This window comes from Eurosta solidaginis, chromosome 4 (assembly GCF_040869045.1).
Source record: "Eurosta solidaginis isolate ZX-2024a chromosome 4, ASM4086904v1, whole genome shotgun sequence".
NCBI lineage: Eukaryota > Metazoa > Arthropoda > Insecta > Diptera > Tephritidae > Eurosta > Eurosta solidaginis.
In genome coordinates, this window is record NC_090322.1 from 273,277,346 (window position 1) to 273,292,058 (window position 14,713).

Sequence of the window (14,713 nt, forward strand, 5' to 3'; positions counted from 1 at the left end):
AACGCATCTATATGAAAAATGTAATTGTGGCATCGCCTTTACACAATAGTAAGTTGATAGCTGGTTGGCTCATCTCTACAGCAACAACATACCTTTGTTCAAACTATCAAAATGTGCGTGTTGGTATTAGGCGAATGGAATGGATGAAAACCTAAAACTTTGAAATTTTTGTGTGTTGTAAGAAAATGTATTCAATGTTTTGGTTTCATTTTGAGTTTGCCATCTTTTTTTGACAATCCCTACTCCAATGAAAAGGAAAAAATCAAATCAGCTGATGAGATGAGCCAAGCATATAGTTGAGCCATGCATAACTGACGTTTAAATCTTCTCAATAAACAGACTTTACAAGGTTGCATTTGCAGTTTGATACAATTTACTACGCAATTTTTTTTAAATTGGAAATTTATTATAACAATTTATTGTATGATAAGGAGCCGCCGGACCTGAGCGATAGGCTGCAGATTTATACTGACGGCTCAAAACTTGATAAAAAGGTGGGCAGTGGGGACTTTGCACCTCAACTAGGGTGGAACATATCCTTTAGCTTACCCGATCATTGCAGCGTCTTCCAGGCGGAGGTGGCTGCTATAAATGTGGCCGTTGATCACCTGAGGAATGCTGTTCACGGCTTTAATAAAATTTGTATTTACTCTGACAGCCAGGCTGCACTAAAAGCGCTTGGATCGGACACATGTAAGTCCAAGATAGTGGGGAAGTGCCGCAAATCTCTTAACGAGATCGCTGAGCAAACTTCCCTCAGTCTGGTATGGGTGCCTGGACACTCGGAAATACCGGGCGATGAGATGGCTGACGAACTTGCAAGAGGGGGCACATCCGTTCCGCTTTCGTCGTACTGCAAGGGATTGAGCATGCCGCTCGCTACCTGTAAGCTCACTTGGAAAGGAATTTTCCTTAGGGAAGCGGGTGTGAGATGGAGCAATCCCGTATCCTGCTACAACACTAAGCTCGTGTGGCCTGAATGTGATGGGAGACATACAAAAAGTCTCCTTCTTCTTTGAAGGGAGACATATCTCTGGTGGTTGGACTTATAACCGGCCACATAGCAATCGGGAAGCATGCACAACGGCTGGGTGCTCCTAATAATGATTACTGCAGTAGCTGCAAAGGCGAAGAAGAGATAGAAACAGTCAGCATTTTCTGTGCGACTGTCCTGCGCTATTGGGTAAAAGGAAGGAATCTCTGAGATCTCCCTTCTTTGACGATCTGGCTAAGTGGGAACCTAAGAAATTCCTGATATTTGATGAATCGACCTGTTGGTTTGAGTATGAGATATCCACGTGGTATCATAATGGGACCTTTTGGTGCTCGCACCGGTGGCCACTCTAACCTAACCTAACCCATTATATGATAAGTTGCATAATAAATTGCCCAAATGGTATAAATTGCAAAATTGGTGTGTGTTTTTATATAGTATTAAATTATTCAATAAAATCAATTAGTGGCATATCTAGATAATTACCAAATTATTATACCTGAACAATCTGGGTTTAGGAAGAGCCATTTTTGTGAAACAGCACTGAATATGGTTATTGCGGAATGGAAAGAGGATATAACTGACAAGAAAGTTGTGATCTCAGTCTTTTTAGACTTAAAACGTGCTTTTGAAACTGTGGATAGAGAGGAACTGCTGAATGTAATGTTTAATAATGGGATAAGAGGAAAAGCCTTGGAATGGTTCAGAATCTATTTGAGTAATAGAAAGCAGAAGACGATAATTGGAAGTGCAGTTTCACCGGTTGGTGATGTAAATATTGGGCTACCGCAAGGTTCAGTATTAGTACCGCCATTGTTTACAATATATATTAACGATATTAAAGAATGCTCGAAAAATTGCAATATTAGACTATTTGCGGATGATGAATCGATAACCATCAGTGAAAGAAATGCGGCCTTTGCGGTATCGAAAATGCAAGAAGACTTAGACTCCCTTTACAAATGGCTATGCCATAGAAAGTTGAAAGTGAATGTGGATAAAACCAAATGTATGATATTTTGCAAAAATCAAAGCATTATGAGGGCCAATAACCCAAGCAATATTACTCTGAAGATAAGAAACGTTGAAATTCAGCAAGTAGACAAGATCAAATACCTAGGAGTCAGCTGAAATATAAGACTGCCTACAGTTAGAACGGAGTTCGCGAAGAAGATTTTAGAATATATAGGTTATAAAATGTACAATGAATTACCAAATGCGATAAAAGACTGTGAAAATATTAATAAGTTTAAAGCAAAATTATTTTTATACTGTAAGTCATTACGCATGTAATGCAAAAAAATTTATTTATATATATATATATATTTTTTTTACCTTGAATTAGGCCTTAAAGACCGTAAATAAATAAATAAATTATTATAATAAAATAGAAGAAAACACACAACCACGCATTTGTATTTTGCAAGAAAAACTATAGATCATATCAGCTGTTCGCTCAAGGTCTTTTGAAATCAGTTGTTGTTGTTGTAGCAATGCTCGCCCCACCTAATAGCCGCGACCGATCACAAATTGTCATCAATATCCACTAACGGGAGTCCAAGGAAACTTGCCGTTTCAACAGGGGTGGACCATAAAGCTGGAGACATTGGTGCTTTATCGGTAACCGTATCGGTAACCTTTTAACAACTGATTCGACCAACCTTATGAGAATCAATGCAATCGATTATTGGTGCCGCTAAGGTCGTAAACGTATCGTAGCCAACCAATTGGGTTTTGGTTTACCGTCGTAACGATAAACAGCTGATTACGTTAGGGATACGGATACAGCGATACGACATACGGCACCAATGACGCCGGCTTAAAGAAAGGGGTGTTAGAGGCGTTGGTTCCACATTACAATTAAAGAGATGGTTCCCTTCAAAAAACGCGAGTACTCTATAAATAATGTAAGGAATACTCCTTTGGGAGTATAGGACTGCTCCAAATCTAATCTGTATTCATACAAAAAATGTGCTCCAATTAACATTGCGATGTCCTAGGAGAGGAGTAGGTGATCCCACTCTCGCTTTGTTTGTGAGTATTCCATAGAGTACATACGTGAGAGTACTTTCCAAAGTACTTTCACTGTAGTACTCCATGGAGCACCCACAGAGGATCATATGCCAAAGTACTATAGAGGAATTGTGTCGGAAAGAATTATCGAAGTGAATTTAATTTAATATGAAAGTAAATGAAGAGGGGCAATACAACTTTTATATTTTATACTACGAATATTCTTCTGTTACTTAGCATTTGCGTGAATAAAGAAACTAATATTTCTCTATACATACTATAGTATGTACACATAAAACAAGTGCGTTGTTGCATTTTATCAGAGTTGCCAAAGTAAAATTTTATTATTAGTTATTTGTATGCAATATTTTCCTTTTGGCAACTCTGTTCGATCGTCACCGTGTCGTGATCACTGTCGTTAAAAAAACGAGCTATGATCGGCTGTTGGTGGTCCGCAAACGCATTGCAAAGGAGTATTGTTAGATTACTCCAACATGAAGAAAATGGAACACGTAGTCCAACAATTTTTGCAGGGTGGGTGTCATCCAATGAAATCAGTTCATTGAGATTTGTAACGCATTAAGATATATATGCGATCTCAAAATGCCAGAATTTTAATAAATATAATCCCCGGACTTCGGAACAGCAAAGTGGAGAGGGAATCCCGCAATTCGGGATTCCCGGAACTCGTTATCTTAGTTATTATCCAACCTGAGTACAATCATATGTTTTGTATCAAACTATCGATATTAATTCGATTTATCGTTTGCATCCCTATATATAATCATATGGTATTTAAGTGATGGCCAGCAAATTTTTTTGTTATGTTAATTAAACAAGTTTTACAATGCAATCTATTGCAAAACATAAAGCGTGATCTAACAATGCTTACCACAAAATTCACAAGGGACCGGCGCAGCTACAATGAAGATAATTTAAAAGTTGATGAGGTTTTGGTGCCAGAAGTTCTATTGTCGGAGGGAAACAAGCAACGGGCAATGCAGTGTATGCAGAAAATACCTAATTTTGGATCCACTTCGTTTTCTGACGTCGTCGCGTCAAGTTCGGTTTTCCCCACAACTCAACCGCGTGCTATCAAGGGGCTTTACTCACGCGGTTTGAGAATAAAATGGCGGATAGTGCGGGAGTCGAAAAGACAATATTAATTAAAAATACTTACAAATTGTGCGATTTATTGTAAAAATATGCAAATTGTGCATATAAATAACAAATGAAATTGATAACCTGGCGTGGGCCACATAATACCAACTCGATTTACGTAAAACTGTCGTAACGGGAAATCATTGAAGACACTTGGCAACAAGCCACTGAAAATTAATGTTTTTACATACATACAAATGGAAATAAAATTCTCGGAAATAAACGGGACAATTTAACGGAGTAACTAAAATGTACAGTCATGTACACATAACCTGAATAAATATAAAATATAATAATGGAAAAGACGAAAATTACCAAAATTGGACAAAAACAACAATGGAATGGACTGGGGAATCTGTATATATTAAATTAAAACTTACAAAATACACAATTAAATAAACGAAAAATAATTACCAAAATTGGACAAAAACAACAATGGAATGGACTGGTGGAATCGAGATAAAACTTACCGGATTAGACAAATTGGATTTGAATCATACAACCAAAAAGTGATATTTAAACAAAGAAAGTGGACAAAAATACCAACTCAAACTGAAAATTAACAAAAATTGAAACTATTGTGATATGAAGATTTGGAAAATATCAACAAATTAAAGACCTTTACCAAATTAAATTGGACATAAACACAAATTTTATAAATAATCAAACATACATATAACTATAATTTGAAAATAACCTGGCGTGGTGCCATGAAAAAACCAGTTAACAAAGCACATAATTAAATACAAATAGCAAGCTACTACACATGGTTCTGGCCAGTTGGTATTACCATTGTGTATTAGTGGAGCCTAAATTACTTACATACTATGGAAAGTTAATCCAGAAATTAATCATTTTATGCATTGGACAATAACCTGGAACTGGGACTTTCAAATATAAGAAGGTCCTCCTCCATGCAATCAAATCCCAAAAAAAAAAAAAAAAATAATTTTGGATCAAAGTTAACACGGGAATCGTCGCAAAAAGCTGCTGCCGTTTTAATATGTCTTTGCACAGATGAAAAGGTTAGGATACTGCAATTTTATAGTTTGTTGAAGGCCGATTTTACAGGATGTGAATTCCAAAAATATTACATAAAACGGTCTGAGAAAACAATTAAGGATTTGGCACGTTAGAAAGCAAGAAAAAAATGAAATAGAAAAGGCTACAGCACTGATAAAATAGCCCTAGATTGTATCGCCAACACTATTGAGGCTTCTGGCCGTAATAAATAAATAATAATAATAATCAGCGCCCCAATTCAACCAACATGAGACCCATAATCAGCTATTGACCAGCCAATGCATGTCTAGGTACCTGATAAGACAATCTCGGAATACCTAACAAATCCAGCATTGAAATAGCTATACACCGTTCACGGTATTTCTGAGTCCAACCCCTTTCTGTCTTAACCATCTTAGAAAAAACCTAGAACAGGGGTTGGTGTTGTTTAACGATATATACACCGCGAAGGCTTTGAGAAATGTTATCGAGGTTGATGGTCCTTTGCCGGATAAAGATCCGGTACGCTCCGGTACCACAGCACCATTAAGGTGCTAGCCCGACTATCTCGGGAACGATTTATATGACCATATTAAACTTTCTAGGCCATCCAGCCCTCCTCACACCCTATTTCCATGAGGAACTTGGGGTCGTCAGGCTGTTAATGAAACAGGATTCGCTACGGGTAAGTGAAGTTGGGAGGGTTGCGCTACACAACCCCTTGAATCAATTTGATATTTTAGTCGCCTTACGGCTGACATACATACCGCGGGTATATTATAATCCCCCTACCTGCCGGGGGAACCGGGGTCGACTGCTAATACGCGTCCAAAAATGTCGGGACTGGTGTGAAGAGACGCGTCTTGACATCAGTAATCCGAAGGCGGAAAATAATTTATTATAGTTAAATAGCTATACACTGCTCGCAGTATTTCTGAGTCTAACCCCTTTCTGTCTTAAGCACCTTGGAAAAAAACTTAGAACCGGGGTCTTCGGATTGCTGATGTCAAGACGCGTCGTTTAACGCCTCTCCAGACATTTTTAGAGGCGTATTAGCAGTCGACCCCGGTTCAAAGTTTTTTCCAACACATCCGATCCAACGCTGGTTACGCCATTCACTATATTTCTGCGTTGTTATTGTTGTTGTAGCGATAAGGACACTCTCCAAAGGCCTTGGGGAGTGCTATCGATGTTGATGGTCCTTTGCCGGATACAGATCCGGTACGTTCCGGTAGCAAGAACCATAAAGGTACTAGCCCCACCATCTCGTGAACGTTTTGGTATGACCAAATGAAACCTTCTAGGCCATCCCTAGAAGCTATATATCAACAGCGGGTTAGGGGGCTTAGAATATACCCGCGGTAGGTATGCCTGTCGTAAGAGGCTACTGGAATATAGTGCTTGTTACCGGAACGTTCCGCATATGGACCATCAACACCAGGCATGCTTAACCAACGAACCGATATCATTTCGTTACAATAATTAACGTTAATAAACGAAACAAAGTCATTTCGTTTCGTTTATTAACGTTAAAAACGTCAAATTAACGAAATGATTTCGTTTCGTTTTCTGCCATATCAAAACGGAATCAAATCGTTTATGTTCATTATTAATTTCAAACTATGCTGGCAAAGCTGATTGATGGCGGAGTCATTAAAGGTGAAAGCAATAGCCAAGCTGATTGCAACTTTTCTCATGAATTTTGACAGTACGAACATTTCTCAGTGTTTTTGACATTACCACCAACGAATTACACAAACAAATTATATGGAGTTTGTGTGTGTATGTGCGCTCGTTGTTACCACCTTACGGCTTCACCATGGCTATAGCATTGCCAGCACAATTCAAACGTAAAGTATCACGTTTTTGTTAACGTTTTTAACGTTAACGAAAGCTTTTCGTTTCGGTTAAAAACGAGATACAATTTATCTTGATAATTTCTTTATCGATAATATTTCGAAGTGTTTCAACGGAAACGGTGGAAATTTTTTGATAAACGACTAGCTTAACGTTAAGGTGCATCCCTGATCAACACCGATACCATCGGGGCGTGCCCTTATCGCTACAACAACAGAAGCTACATATTGCGCTGGCACCCTTTGAGAGGGTTGCGCTACACAGCCCCTTGGATCAATTTGGTATTTCAGTCGCCACTTACGGCAGGCATACCTAACGCGGATATATTCTAAACCACCTAACCCGCTGGAGGGGGGGGGGGGATATTTTAAACAAAATAACCCTTAGTCGGTCCAACGCCGGCTACGCCATTCACACATGAAAGGATGTGACGCATTTTCTTATAAATACATATTATTTTTATAGAAGTTTTCTTAATAAAGATGTCTTGTATATCAAACAAGTGCTATTTTTATTACCTTTTAAGTTGTTCGAAATTGGTCTCGTGGTTTGGAAGATATTTTCTATTTAAAAAATATTTTTTAATTTACCATTTGACGTGGATGAACCCCCAGTTTTTTATTTGCACAAAAAAATTATATCGGTAAGCTCACCATAACAACAATATTGATCCTTAGGCTGACGACAGAGTGGAAGCGAGAAGCGTTGCTATAATATAAAGAAAGAAATCTACGAAAACTATTTCTTATGGAATATCATGAACCAAGTAATTGGTTAGTGATAGAAAATTATTAAAGTTGTCAGAGTTCCAGAAACATTTCAAGCTTGAAAAATACATGATAAAACTATAAGGCCCACTTTCAGAATGACAAGTTAACTTTTTAACTCAGAGTTAACCTGACATGAGGGGATAACCATACATTTTTATACTCAGTTGAGCAGAGCTCACAGAGTATATTAACTTTGATTGGATAACGGTTGGTTGTACAGGTATAAAGGAATCGAGATAGATATAGACTTCCATATATCAAAATCATCAGTATCGAAAAAAAATTCGATTGAGCCCTGTCCGTCCGCCCGTCCGTCTGTCCGTTAACACGATAACTTGAGTAAATTTTGAGGTATCTGATGAAATTTGGTATGTAGGTTCCTGGGCACTCATCTCAGATCGCTATTTAAAATCAACGATATCGGACAATAACCACGCCCACTTTTTCGATATCGAAAATTTCGAAAAATCGAAAAAGTGCGATAATTCATTACCAAATACAGATTAAGCGATGAAACTTGGCAGGTGAGTTGAACTTATGACGCATAATAGAAAACTAGTAAAATTTTGGACAATGGGCGTGGCACCGCCCACTTTTAAAAGAAGGTAATTTAGAAGTTTTGCAAGCTGTAATTTGGCAGTCGTTGAAGATATCATGATGAAGTTTGGCAGGAACATTACTCTTATTACTATATGTCTGCTTAATAAAAATTAGCAAAATCGGAGAACGACCACGCCCACTTTTTAAAAAATTTTTTTTTTAAATTCAAATTTTAAAAGAAAAGTTAATATCTTTACAGTATATAAGTAAATTATGTCAACATTCAACTCCAGTAATGATATGTTGCAACAAAATACAAAAATAAAAGAAAATTTCAAAATGGGCGTAGCTCCGCCCTTTTTCATTTAATTTGTCTAGGATACTTTTAATGCCATAAGTCGAACAAAAATTGACCAAACCTTGTGAAATTTGGTAGAGGCTTAGATTCTAGGACGATAACTGTTTTCTGTGAAAAAGGGCGAAATCGGTTGAAGCCACGCCCAGTTTTTATACACAGTCGACCGTCTGTCCTTCCGCTCGGCCGTTAACACGATAACTTGTGCAAAAATCGATATATCTTTACTAAACTCAGTTCACGTACTTATCTGAACTCACTTTGTATTGGTGTAAAAAATGGCCGAAATCCGACTATGACCACGCCCATTTTTTCGATATCGAAAATTACGAAAAATGCCATAATTATATACCAAATACGAAAAAAGGGATGAAACATGGTAATTGTATTGGTCTATTGACGCAAAATATAACTTTAGAAAAAAACTTGGTAAAATGGGTGTGACACCTACCATATTAAGTAAAAGAAAACGAAAAAGTTTTGCAGGGCGAAATCAAAAGCACTTGGAATCTTGGAAGGAATACTGTTCGTGGTATTACATATATAAATAAATTAGCGGTACCCGACAGATGATGTTCTGGATCACCCTGGTCCACATTTTGGTCGATATCTCGAAAACGCCTTCACACCAGCCACTCCCTTTTAAAAACCTCATTAATACCTTTAATTTGATACCCATATCGTACAAACACATTCTAGAGTCACCCCTGGTCCCCGTTTATGGCGATATCTCGAAAATGCGTCCACATAGAGAACTAAGGCCCACTCCTTTTCAAAATACTCATTAACACCTTTCATTTGATACCATATCGTACAAAAAAATTCTAGAGTCTCCCCTGGTCCACCTTTATGGCGATATCTTGGAAAGGCGTCCACCTATAGAACTAAGGCCCACGCCCTTTTAAAACACTTATTAACACCTTTCGTTTCATACCCATATTGTACAAACGCATTCTAGAGTCAACCCTGGTCCACCTTTATGGAGATATCTCGAAAAGGCGTCCACCTATAGAACTAAGGCCCACGCCCTTTTAAAATACTCATTAACACCTTTCATTTGATACCCATATTGTACAAACGCATTCTAGAGTCAACCCTGGTCCACCTTTATGGAGATATCTCGAAAAGGCGTCCACCTATAGAACTAAGGCCCACGCCCTTTTAAAATACTCATTAACACCTTTCATTTGATACCCATATTGTACAAACGCATTTTAGAGTCACCCCTGGTCCACGTTTATGGCGATATCCCGAAAAGGCGTCCACGCATAGAACTAAGGCCCACTCCCTTTTAAAACACTTATTAACACCTTTCGTTTGATACCCATATTGTACAAACGCATTCTAGACTCACCCCTGGCCCACCTTTATGGCGATATCTCGAAAAGGCATCCACCTATAGAACTAAGGCCCACGCCCTTTTAAAATACTCATTAACACCTTTCATTTGATACCCATATTGTACAAACGCATTCTAGAGTCACCCCTGGTCCACGTTTATGGCGATATCCCGAAAAGGCGTCCGTCCACCCATAGAACTAAGGCCCACTCCCTTTTAAAACACTTATTAACACCTTTCGTTTGATACCCATATTGTACAAACGCATTCTAGAGTCAACCCTGGTCCACTTTTATGACGATATCTCGAAAAGGCGTCCACATATAGAACTAAGGTCCACTCCCTTTTAAAATACTCATTAACACCTTTCATTTGATACCCATATAGTACAAACAAATTCTAGAGTCACCCCTGGTCCACCTTTATGACGATATCTCGAAAAGGCAGCCACATATAGAACTAAGGTCCACTCCCTTTTAAAATACTCATTAACACCTTTCATTTGATACCCATATAGTACAAACAAATTCTAGAGTCACCCCTGGTCCACCTTTATGACGATATCTCGAAAAGGCGTCCACATATAGAACTAAGGTCCACGCCCTCTTAAAATACTCATTAACACCTTTCATTTGATACTCATATCGTACAAACAAATTCTAGTCACCCCTGGTCCATCTTTATGGCGATATCTCGAAAAGGTGTCCATCTATAGAACTTAGGCCTACGCCCTTTTAAAATACTCATTAATACCTTTCATTTGATACCCATATCGTACAAAATAAATTCTAGAGTCACCCCTGGTCCACCTTTATGGCGATATCTCGAAAAGGCGTCCACCTATAGAACTTAGGCACACTCCCTTTTAAAATTATCATTAACACATTTCATTTGATACCCATATCGTACAAACACATTCTAGAGTCACCCCTGGTCCACGTTTATGGCGATATCTCGAAAAGGCGTCCACATATAGAACTAAGGCCCACTCCTTTTCAAAATACTCATTAACACCTTTCATTTGATACCCATATCGTACAAAAAAATTCTAGAGTCACCCCTGGCCCACCTTTTTGGCGATATCTCGAAAAGGCAGCCACCTATAGAACTAAGGTCCACTCCCTTTTAAAATACTCATTAACACCTTTCATTTGATACCCATATCGTACAAACAAATTCTAGAGTCACCCCTGGTCCACCTTTATGGCGATATCTCGAAAAGGCGTCCACATATAGAACTAAGGCCCACGCCCTCTTAAAATACTCATTAACACCTTTCATTTGATACCGATATGGTACAAACAAATTCTAGAGTCACCCCTCGTCCACCTTTATGGCGATATCTCGAAAAGGCGTCCACCTATAGAACTAAGGCCCACGCCCTTTTAAAATACTCATTAACACCTTTCATTTGATACCCATATTGTACAAACGCATTCTAGAGTCACCCCTGGTCCACGTTTATGACAATATCCCGAAAAGGCGTCCACCCATAGAACTAAGGCCCACTCCCTTTTAAAACACTTATTAACACCTTTCGTTTGATACACATATTGTACAAAAAAATTCTAGAGTCAACCCTGGTCCACTTTTATAACGATATTCCGAAAAGGCGTCCACCTATAGAACTAAGGCCCACTCCCTTTTAAAATACTCATTAACACCTTTCATTTGATACCCATATAGTACAAACAAATTCTAGAGTCACCCCTGGTCCACCTTTATGGCGATATCTCGAAAAGGCATCCACCTATAGAACTAAGGCCCACTCCCTTTTAAAATACTCATTAACACCTTTCATTTGATACCCATATCGTACAAACAAATTCTAGAGTCACCCCTGGTCCACCTTTATGGCGATATCTCGAAAAGGCGTCCACATATAGAACAAAGGCCCACGCCCTCTTAAAATACTCATTAACACCTTTCATTTGATACTCATATCGTACAAACAAATTCTAGAGTCAGGCCTGGTCCAACTTTATGGCGATATCCCTAAATGGCGTCCATCTATAGAACTATGGCCCACTTCCTCTTAAAATACTCTTTAATACCTTCCATTTGATACACATGTCATACAAACACATTCCAGGGTTACCCTAGGTTCTCTTTACAACATGGTGATTTTCCCTTACTTTGTCTCCACAGCTCTCAACTGAGTATGTAATGTTCGGTTACACCCGAACTTAGCCTTCCTTACTTGTTTTAAATTAACTCTGAGCTAAAAAATAATTTGCTGTTCTGCAAGTGCGCCTAACTACAAAATCAAGCTCAACTTATTTATCTGCACTGTTTGCAAAAGGATTACTGCTTTACTATTTAATTTTTAATTTATACTATATTTTGCAATCCTTTTCAACTGTTTTTATAGAACGAGATTTCCATTTTGTACACTCGGCGTTCTGGTCTACTTACACGACATGTTCGACAAATATCTTTTCCTGGTAAGTTTACTTATCGTCCCGTTTATTCGTCAACCACGTATCTACAATTGAGAAGCTAACTGAACAACTTGAGTATTGCATACAAAAAATGTAAGTGCGTGTAAATGAAGGAGCTTACATCATGATGGTAATTTATTTTGACAAATTGGACTGTCACCTCCGCCTTTATCGATGCCTTTGTGTTTTCACAATCAGAATTTCTCAGAAAGTGTAGTTACGTTGTTAACGAGTAAACGGGTCGCTTTTTGAATTTTTGCAATTTTCATTTATTTTTGTTAACAATATGAAGGTGGAATTAAGGATCCTGATGACGTTGACTTTATAGATTGTGCACTGCGTGAAACAGAGGAAGAGATCGGTTTGCCACGGAAGCGTATACATGTGTGGGGATGCGGTAGCCTTATAACTCCCCAACATACCGCCGCTATTATGCCTGTTGTTGCCTCAGTCGATGGTTTCAATTTAAAAGAGTTACGCCTGAATGCAGACGAAGTTGATGAGGCATTTCTCGTAAAGATCAAAGAACTTGTACATCCAATAACATTGAGACATACACAGTTTAAAAGTGGCTGGAGCTCGCCAAATTTTTTATTGGGTCAAAATAGAATATGGGGAATTACAGGTTTCATCACTAACGGCTTTCTTCGGTGTTTGATTCCAATGGATTTAAAGAGACTTAAGCATCATATGAAATATGTAAGACCATTTAAACATAAAACATAACTGACAAATGAGATGCTCGCTATGTAAATATGTTAACATTTGGACACATCCAGTAGCACTTACGTTCCACAGATGAAAAATTGTTAATTTTTTATTCATTTTTAAAAATTTCCTGGAACTTGTGGTAAACTGAAAAGTGACACGGCTTTAAGTAACAATTTTCGAAAAAATATATAGAACAAATTTTCAATAAATTATAATAACTTTTTACATTTAATGTACCTGTACTGTGGCTTCTGATATCAAGTTTTAACTCACACAATCCCCATGTGAATATGTGAACAAACATTTTTAGATACAATTTAAAAACTAAATAAATATCGGCTGTATGTGGGCGCATTTTTTCAAAAAATATTGCCACAGAAATCATCGTTGTTATTATAAGCTTTTATTTACTTTCACTTGGCTGTTGTTGTGACAGAGCAGAGATCTACAATGAGTAGTTGTAAACTGAACGCGACATAGGCAAAGTCACAATAAAATATGATTTTAAGTTAGTTAGCACTGTTTGACACAATTTTATATGTGCTCTCTGTCAAAAATGCTTCAACTAACTTAGTCACATTTTATTTCGATTATGAATATGCCCCAATATATTCGCATCATGATATAAAAAATCGTATACTCATACTCAGTCAGGGTTATTTAAACGTAGCGATTCGTATCAGTAATTTGGTTGAGTCTTTTTCATCCTGACACCGCGCTAGCGTTGAACGCGAAAGATCTGACAACCGAAGATGCTGATATCCGAAGTGAAGCCACTTTTGGCAAACACATACGATATGTTTCCTCGAAAATGTTTATATTCATATGTATGTATGTATGTATTTAACGTTTTGTTGTTGCAAGAACACGTGAACATGTGTATGCACATATATGTGACATGGCCTATGAAAAGGTGGCTTATGACTCAAAAAAGAAATTGCGAGAAACAGCTGTTAAAGATAAACAATGCATTTCTTCAGTTTCTTAGTAGTTTTTCTTTTGCATTATGAACAGTCATGCCCAAAAGGCAAAGCACATACCAGTTTTTGACCGATATTTTGGCTCCATTGCCATCGAAAAAAATGCTATAAAAAATCTGAGGATGCTTCACCACGCACCAAAGTGGCATCGAAGGAACCAATGGCTTCATCGTCTTTCATTTGTGCTCTTTTTTCTCTACATTTTTAGTACACTTCTAGGCAAGTTAGCACTTGCTAGTTTTCACCACGTGAAAGAGCGTCTCAAAAACTATCGAAATCAGAAAAAAAGTGGAAACATTTTTTTTTAGTCATAAGCCACCTTTTCATAGACTGGGTCAGATATACAAATTCATTTGAATGAGTTGAACAAAGCATGGGGCGCATTCCAAAAGCACTACTGCTGACGCAGTTGATTAGTGCTAACTTCTTGGAACGCACAGTTGCAACTTTACGACAAATTAGTGAGCATAAAAAAAAAGCACAATTTCTTTCACTCAGCTGATAACTGATTATTAGCAAGATCAATTAATTGATGGAACAAAAAACAATG

At 37.8% G+C, this 14,713-nt stretch overlaps 1 protein-coding gene across 3 annotated transcripts; it reads left to right on the plus strand.

Annotated features, from left to right (window-relative positions):
• The first annotated feature begins 3,796 nt into the window (after nt 1-3,796).
• Nucleotides 3,797-13,582, plus strand: LOC137251509 (mitochondrial coenzyme A diphosphatase NUDT8). 3 transcript variants are annotated; one of them, XM_067786226.1, is made up of 4 exons: nt 3,797-4,028; nt 5,115-5,193; nt 12,403-12,475; nt 12,765-13,582. In XM_067786226.1, exons 1-4 carry the CDS (start codon nt 3,832-3,834, stop codon nt 13,196-13,198), a joined length of 783 nt encoding a protein of 260 aa, XP_067642327.1. In that variant the 5' UTR covers nt 3,797-3,831; the 3' UTR covers nt 13,199-13,582. The 3 variants fall into 3 exon arrangements, with proteins under 3 accessions (XP_067642327.1, XP_067642328.1, XP_067642329.1); XM_067786227.1 differs by having other exon boundaries at nt 12,801-13,582; XM_067786228.1 differs by lacking the exons at nt 3,797-4,028; nt 5,115-5,193 and adding an exon at nt 5,200-5,855.
• Nucleotides 13,583-14,713: the final 1,131 nt, after the last annotated feature.